General features: G+C 42.3%; 1 protein-coding gene across 1 annotated transcript; it reads left to right on the plus strand.

Annotated features, from left to right (window-relative positions):
• Positions 1–2,419: 2,419 nt before the first annotated feature.
• On the plus strand, positions 2,420–3,328 carry LOC309569134 (olfactory receptor 10A7-like; the record flags this gene model as incomplete). The annotated part of the gene is made up of 1 exon (XM_082274896.1): positions 2,420–3,328. One exon carries the CDS (start codon positions 2,420–2,422, stop codon positions 3,326–3,328), a length of 909 nt encoding a protein of 302 aa, XP_082131022.1.
• Positions 3,329–9,033: the final 5,705 nt, after the last annotated feature.

The following is a 9,033-nucleotide window of genomic DNA, read 5'->3' on the forward strand; positions in this document are numbered from 1 at the left end:
TTCTTCTTCAGGTTTCTGGAAAAATATTTGATTCAGACCAGTTTGTGTTAAAAGGCACAGCCGAGCAGGGGCAGACTGGCAACTTTCGGCCCAGGGAGCAAGTAAAAAGCAGAGGTCCATGGTGCAGTGACTCGGCCCCCCTCCCACTCTCCCTCTTCCCGTCCTCCTCCTGACCCCAATTTCAGGCTGAAGCCCTGCTCCAGGTACTCTCTACTCATGCGCTAAATCTGGGTTCCCAACCTGGCCAGCAGGGGGTGGTTTGGGGGGGGGGGGGCTGGGACAGCTCGGTTGGGGCTAGCCAGTGGAGGAGAGTTTCCAGTGGGGCATGGAACCGGCCTCTGCTTAGACACAGTTTACACCATCTATGCTGGGGAGGGAGGCCTTTGCTCTGTCCTTGTCTTCAACCTGCACTCAGTAGGTCAGTGGCGGGGACTTTTCTCTTCTCTCTACCAGACATCGAAGGCATGTCTGTGGAAGAAGCGGTGCAGCCTTTTTACAGGACACCAGAGTGGCCCAGGGGGCAATTGCCCCCCTGCCCCCTGGCCCAGTCCTCCCCTGCAGCCAAAGGATGGAGCACTTACTACTCTGCAAGCTCCTAATCATCCAAGGCATAAATGATTCAGTAACCAACTGAGCCCAATCTAATATATACCCATAGAACTAAAAAAAGGGGTGTCCCACAAAAAATCCAAAACAGGTTGGCTGCGCTCTTATATCTATGTTTAAATACAAATATTCTTCAAAGTTACAAGTATCCTGACTACTTTTTGTGGCACTCCTCACAGATGGACAGTTGAACAGATGCAGTACTTTTAAAATTTAATCCAGAATCGTGAATGAATTGTGCTATGAATATGCTATGTCATATGATGATGAGAGTACAAATTAGATGGTGAGAACTCTTAGTCCTCTTAGAGTTTACAATAAAGGAACATTGAGAAAGCCATCTTTCAGTCTAAATGTCACAATTTTAGATTTCTAATGAGTCTGCAGAGCCCCTTATAAGGAAACTATACTGTTTTTTTTATATCATCTATATTTAATATGGTCAGGTATATATGAAATTTTGCACTATTACTGCCTGTTAAAAAATGTTGTTTATAGACAGGTAGCACATATTGATATGTACATACACAAGTGAATGGGTTAAAGTTAAATGCAAATTTTTTATTCAATATAACAACCATGCTATACTTACCTGCTCTGCAGTGGTTTTGCCCCGATCCTTCTCTTCTCGAGTCCCCCATCAATGCTCCTTGCCCCTCCTTCCTGCCCGCCAGAGCAAGCAGCTTGCTATGGGGGGGGGGGACCTGAGCAGGCTCACTCCTGAGCCGCTGCTCTGCGTGTCCATTTACACACAGAGCCATGGCTCGGTCCCCTCCTCATTGGCTCACTGGCTGTACAAGCAATACTAAATCACATGCAAATTAAATAAAAAAGCATCAGCATTTTTTTTTTTTACTTCCACTTGATTGGATATCGGAAGTCTGCAGAACTTCCCCTCATTTACTAAGCTCTGGAGCAACCAAAATGCACAGCCTATTTGCCTTTTGTAAATTAACCCCATAATTACAAGATAATTCATACCATAAATTTGGGAGATGATTGGAATGACCATAAACCAAAAGTTACCACAACAACATCAGCAAAATTCAGTTGTGACATACTGTACTGTATATAGGTTTTCAATGAACCCAATTTAATATGGGCAAAAAGGTTAGTTGACCCCGCTCAAATAAAAGAATGTGCATTGCAAAAAAAGATCACATGAATCCATAAGTGATTGTGAGTCTCTTTCAATAGCCAAATATCTGTGTATAATTAAAGTCCAAATCTTAAGTGAAAAACTTTCCCTTCTCCCTTGTGTAGAATCAACCGTGTTATCACAGATAGGTGTAGCCTCCACCAGGAATCCTTCACCCGGGTCTTAAACACACAATAGCCGCTTACCAGAATGATTTGACCCCTATTACAGGCAGTCAAATAAGGCACCAGTACAACAAAAGGATTCTCCTCACTAGGTTAATCTAGATAACTCAGCGATCAGGCAGGCATATAGCAATCGGGAGAGACAACGAAGAAACTCCTCATGGTGTAGTAGATTAAATTAACAATTATTTAAAACATAGGTAGACTTACAATTAATCAATTCGCATTAGGCCAGTCAAACAACACTCTCGAGTGGTAATTCTGAGCCGGGAACGCCGTTCCACGATCCACCTGCTTTCCAGATGCCGGAAGTGATGTATTGCTTTCCCAAGTCCCAATGCGTTTCGTCAGCACGTAACTGTTGTCCTCAGGGGTCATCTAATTCAATATGCCCATTACCCAAAACCATCACATTTTACCTTTAATGATAATTTTCTAAAACATTTTTTTACAGGTATTCCGCTCTATGAAACAAGATTTTAATAGGACCATGGTGCAGGAGTTTATATTAGTTGCATTCTCCAGCTTAAAGCAGCTACAAATATTACTGTTTCTCTTTGTTTTGGTGGCATACATCATCTGTATTACAGGAAATATTACCATTATCGTATTAGTTAGAATTGAACCCTTGCTGCAAACTCCGATGTATTTTTTTATAACTACATTTGCTGTTCTTGAAATAATGTTTGTGACAGTTACTATACCTAAACTTCTGAATAATTTGATTTCAGGAAATAAGAGGATTTCTATCATTGAATGTTTCACACAGTTGTTTATTTTCAATGGGTTGGGTATGGCAGAATGCTATTTGTTATTAGTTATGGCCTTTGATAGGGACTTGGCTATTAACAATCCTTTACACTATTCCGGTGTAATGAGGAAAGAGCTTTACACTACATTAGCCATGGCACCATGGGTTGGTGGTTTTGCAATTTCTTCCCTGACTACTGGTTACACCTCCCAGCTGAAATTCTGTGGGTCAAACCAGATTAATCATTTCCTCTGTGATGTAGCTCCGCTTCAGAATTTGTCTTGCTCCGATACTTACATGAGTAAATTATCCACAACACTGGCAAGTATTCTTACTGTAATTTTCCCAGTCATCATTATCATAGCTTTCTATGTTCACATTATTAACACCATCTTAAAAATCAAAGGCGCTGAAGGGAAACAAAAAGCCTTCTCTACCTGTTCCTCTCACCTTATTGTGACCAGTCTTTTCTATGGAGCAGGTCTTGCTGTGTACATCAGACCTACGGGGAGTGAAAGTGACAAGTTTCTTGCTCTTATATATAATGTTCTTACCCCATTTGTAAACCCTTTCATATATACTTTGAGGAACAATGATGTGAAGACAGCAGTAAACAATCTGATACTGAAAAAAATGCATTTATTCTAACACCCATAGGGCCTGTCCATCGATCCATGTGATGAAAAGATAACCACAAAGTTATATATCAATTTAGGACATAATATATGTAGTGTAGATGTGGGTGTTATGCTTCTATAATTTGTATTTTTTTTATTGCATTTTTTTTTTTTCAGCAGGGGATCCACCCGCTGATCCCCTACTGAGTTTAGCAGAGTGTTTGGATGACAGATCTGTGATCACTCCGCTCTATGGGCACCCGACTGCTCTCCAATCCTGCCAGATGGAGGGGAACGGATCCCCTTCTGTTGATTTTTGCCAGATTGGATCAGGTAGCCGGGTGACTACAATCACAAGTCCATTTACATCCGAGTGCCCAGAGAGGAGAATGGAGGGACCCTCCATTCCCCTCTCTGGGCAGTCGGATTTAAATGCAGGATATTGTAATTGTAATGTGGTTGTTAAAACTTCATCTCCCTGCTTCTGCTTCATCCATTCTTTGGATCTGTGCTTTCTACCCACCTCCTGCTGCTACTCAGAGATTCCTACACTAGTTCCTACACTAGTTAACAGATCATTGTGAATTACTGGGGAAACTCTGACATATGGAAACAAAGCCCCTCTGCTCACCAAAGATAACCACTAGGGATGATCGAACGGTTCGGGTCGACCATCGGTTTGACCTGAACATTGACTGTTAGAAATTCGGCCAAATTTCAAACTTTTTGCTGAAAAAGTTTGGAATTCGGCAACCAGAACCGACCAAAATGCAATGGGACAGGAACTGGGCTTTAAAAGCCCGTGATGGGACCAGAATCATCAGTAAAAGCCAATTGAGGGGGCAGGAGGATGCTAGGAATGTGATTGGAGTGACTAGGGGGTCCAGAGGCCAATCAGTAGTGAATACGCCCCCCAGTATATAAGATAGCCCCGCCAAATCTCTAGCATTGTAATACAGGGATGTGGAAGAGAGTGGAAGCAGTTCTGTTACTCCTGCTTCAAAAGTGTCATTTAGCAATTATTAGTGTGAGGAAAGGGATATCTAGTGTAGTTAGGGTACTATTTTCCACTATAGTTAGATTTAATAATCTAGTTTCTGTATGGAAAGTGTTAAGTGTCAGGGGGACCGTAGTGTAGTAGGGTTAACTGACTCTGTCTGCTATGGCAGGGTGACCAAACCCTTCCATGTCAGGGTGACCGCCATAGAAAAAAGATTGTTTCTATTAGAATTGGAGTAGAGCAGGATAGTGGCTTCGCTACTTTCACACCTGGCCGTTTTTGTTGCAGGCGTTTATTGGGCTTTTTTGTGGACGTCTTTGGAGGCACTAATGAAATTATTTGCAGGCATAGGGCTACGCTCCTATTACACCTGTATGTGTGTATGTGTATAAATACATATATGTGTCAACGCCTGTGGTTGGGCTTCGACGTCACGCGTATAGGGGACAGAGCCTGCATGCTGGAAGCTGTCTCTTCCTAGATACCGTTTATGCTGATTGCTATGCGCTTTGGAAGCGCCACCTTTGTGAGTACCATTCCTTTTACTCAATAAAGCGGTTTACTGCAACCATACAGAGAGCACTAGATCTCTTCCTTTGTTCCCCTTTTATGTCTATCAGTGAGAATCCCTCTGGAGGTGATAGGCTATCCATAGCCTTTACTATCTGAAGGTCCCTGTGTATATACAACGCTGTGATTGACCCAGCAGTGGGTCTATAGTGGAGGTGAGAGACCAATTCACCTGGTGGTGGGATTGCACTAATCACGAAAGCACTAATTACGTTTTGCACAAGATTCTTTTGGACACGTGGATTCACCATTTATTTGATTGATTGTATGGACATTGGAACATGTATGGACACTGATTTTGGGTTTTATTACACTATGTGTGCATATGACTGGCGCAACTCTACTTTTTGGTTTATATACTGATCATCATTGCCCTTATTATTAGTGCAGCCCCATCAGTGCAGCATATCAGTGTGCACCAGTGCAACATATCAGTGCCCATTAGACTACAGGGGTATTAGTGATTAGACTCCAGAATGTGCAGTTTCAGTTGTCCATATCATGTATATTTTATGTTTCTTCTCTTTTACTGATGATTCATAAAAAATGATCTGTTTTTATCAATTTATCTGTTATGTGTGTGAAGTATCTATCAAGTCCAAAAACTGGGGAACCTCTATATCAGTGCCCATCAGTGCTGCCTTATTAGTGTAACCTCATCATTGCCCATCAGTGCAGCTTTTCAGTGCCATTGGTGTCACCTATTAGTGCCTACCAGTACTGTCTATCAGTGCTGCATATAAGTGCTGCCTCATCAGTGCCCATCAGAGCAGCCTAATGATTGCCCATCAGTGCAGTCTATCAGTGCCCATCAGTGCTGCCTCACCAATGCCCTTCAGTGGAACATGACTGCCCGTCAGTGCAGTCTATCAGTGCCCATCAGTGCAGCCTCATCAGCACACAGCAGTAAAGGAAATTTTATAACATAAACAAAGAAAAAAAAATGTTTCAAAATGTTTGGTCCTTTTTTTTGTTTGTTTAACAAAAAATAAAAAAAATCTAGTGGCGATTAAATACCACCAAAATCAAATCTTTATCTGTTGCTAAATGCTAAAAATGTCATATTGGTACAGTGCATGCAATTGTCATTCAATGTGTGAGAGCCCTGAAAGTTGAAAATTGGCCTGGTCAGGAACGGGGGAATGTGCCCTGAATTGAAGTGGTAAAAAAAAACATATCAGTTGCTTGTTGCTACCTGAACAGGTGAATAAGAAATCTTAGAATGCAGATACTTTCTTTATTTCTGTGGCAGTTGTCCAAGGGTTCTTTCAGATGGCACTCCATATCCACTGCCCTCTGTGGTAGATCACTTTTCAGAGGTTGGTAGAGCAGTAGCTTTCAGGTGTTCAGGAGGCAACCATGTCACTTCCTAAGCATCATAGCTACGGTACATGCACAGCTCCATCCAAGCTTGCAAAAGTAAAATTTAGAAACATTGAGAAAAAGTCCCTGACCCTTTTTTTTAAAAACCGAACCGCATGGTGCTGTGTGTTTTCTGATGTGTGAGCGATCAGAAGAAATGTCATCAGCACACCAAAGATTCCTCTAAAGGGACCAAAGCTTTATTTTCATAGTCACATGGTAAACATACAGCAAGGTTTCTGAGCCACACAGGGGCCCTTCGTCACGCAAGTTGTATTTGATTCTGATGTGTGGAGATGCCATGACAAATGAATTGCACCCCCATGTGTCTTCTAAGGAGAAGCATTTTGCCTACAGGTCCGGAATACGTGCAATTATGTACTGGTTCCCGATGCACAGATATGAACCTCAAGTATGAGGGAATGTGCCCCTCAATTTGGAGATATTTCCTAAAACTTCAGTTGTGTCTTGGGTGGATCAAAATAAAAACCTTGACAGAGATTTTAACCGTTCATTACTCCAACATATATCCAAAACTAAAAAAAAAAAAAAAAGAAAAGCTTTGACTACAATATATTTCAACAGTTTGTTATAAAAAAGCACCTAAACCAAACCGACATGTTGCAGCCACATCATTAAAATGCCATGTCCTTCTACAAACAAACCTGGAGGCATGTACATACTGTATCTTACCAGTGGCGGTAGTCACAGACTTGTGTATCCAGATTTTCCTCTTCTTCTTTGGATGGGAGGTTAAGCACTGTCTATCCCAAGAAAAGGACTGACTCTCCCAGTGGACAGCATGCACATGTAGGTTGGGTCTCCTGCAGATGAACTAATTTAAGCAAGCATTGCACTGTCCTGCAAAACGTCCAGAAAGACATCGCAATGAACCAGTGGCAATGACTCTCCTGTCCAAGACAAATGTCTGTGATAAGTAGTTTGGGGTCAGAAAACAGTAGGATTCTATTAGTGACACTGCTCTGAATATTCACCTGCATCACTTGCTTGGAAGTTTTCTTTCAGGATTTCTGGACATAACTTGGTAACAAGCTTTAGAATGTCTCAGTTTCCCATGTCAATCTATATAAACCCTACAAGCTTGTGTACTTGCATTCAGGGCCAGCTCCAGTATACGGCAGCTTGGGCAGCTGCATTAGGGTGTCAGAATGAGGGGGGGGGGGGGGCGGTAAAATTCAGCTTCATATTTGCAGATAAACATATTTGCACTGGCCCTGACAGCCAGTGGAAGGTTAGTAATGTTAGCCCGTCCTCTGTGAGGATGATGCTGGAACCAGCACACATCACATGCGGAAGGTGCTCTGCCATTTGCACATCCCAAAGGTAGGCATGTCAGAGAGCTGACAGATGGGTCTGGCCAATGACAGGGAAGCCAGCTCACTGGTTAATTCGGAGACTAATAAGGCCATAGGCTGCCAAGTTGACTGTCAGGGGAAGCTCCGTGTGTAGTGGTTTTACCACAGCAGTGCAGAAGCTGCTCAAAGTGCCGGCAGTGTCGGCAGTTCGGGGATCCAGTTGAGTCTGATGACAATCTGCACACATATACTTATCATCTGCACAGTGACTGTTCTGTCCATCCCCAGCCCCTAAATGCATAGAACTCATCTTCCATGTGCCTGAACTAGCTTTTGGAGCCTGCACAAACCCAGAGACATCACATGTTATCTGGCCAAATCACACACAGGAGCACTCTGGATAGACCAGCACATGGTGAGTCCGGCTGTCCGGGCATTGCAGAAACTGCATGGCAGAACAAAAAGCCCAACTGTCATCAGAAAACACAGTGAAGGGAGCAGACTGGAGTCCCCTGTGTGTACATGGGGAGGATGGGGGGTGTCACAGCTGGGGACCATCCTCTATTCATTCCTCTCCTGTCATCACATGTGTGCAATCACAGCACCTCCTCCATGGCATTGTGTAATGTGGCCTTCAATGATCAATGTCTTCCTTCAATAATCCATCTATAGTCAGCCACCCATTACATCTGTATGGGAGGTGGACAGGGAAGAGGAACCTAGTCAGAAGATACAAATGTAGTTTATTGTTCACATCTCTGTATTAGCCATACAATCTTATAATCTAACTGATTAAAACTCAATCGGATTAACAAACAAATTATCTTAGTGCTGCCAATACAACACATTCGATCATATTCTGTTCTGGCTGGTCAGTTAAGTTTGATCCAGATTCGATCTAGATCAATCAGAAGGGAAGTCATGTCCATTCAGTTGTAAGTCAGTTTGATAATTCTAAACTAATCACACATCAATCAAATAATAAAATTGAAGCATCTATTACCACCATTGCAATAGCAGAGTTATGCTTTGTGTGTGCAATATTATTTACTTTTTATATGAGATATACACATATGCATACATACACACACACACACCATACACACACACATACAAACACACACACACTCACACACATATAAATACACACTCATTCACTCAAACCCCCATACATATACAGTATATAATGTATACACACACACACACTCACACAAACATATACAAATGCATATATACACACATAAATTAAAAAGTTAATATTCCGCGTTAAGGTTTGAACAGTGTGGCTGCTGCCTAGCTCAGACATCCCACAGAAGTGAGATATGTAGAAAGATATGTGTAGGGAGAGAGGTAAAGGTGGCGCTGCCTCTTTCTATTGTGCAATGCTTAAAAAAATGGTAAATCAGCCAAAATGTGTATTGTCTCTTTAAATATAACTGAGTGGCAGCTCCTAATGACGTCACTCTGACGAAACGCGCAGGGCGGAGC

The sequence above is a fragment of the Pelophylax lessonae genome (assembly GCF_965119305.1).
Source record: "Pelophylax lessonae genome assembly, chromosome: 13".
Classification (NCBI taxonomy): Eukaryota; Metazoa; Chordata; class Amphibia; order Anura; family Ranidae; genus Pelophylax; species Pelophylax lessonae.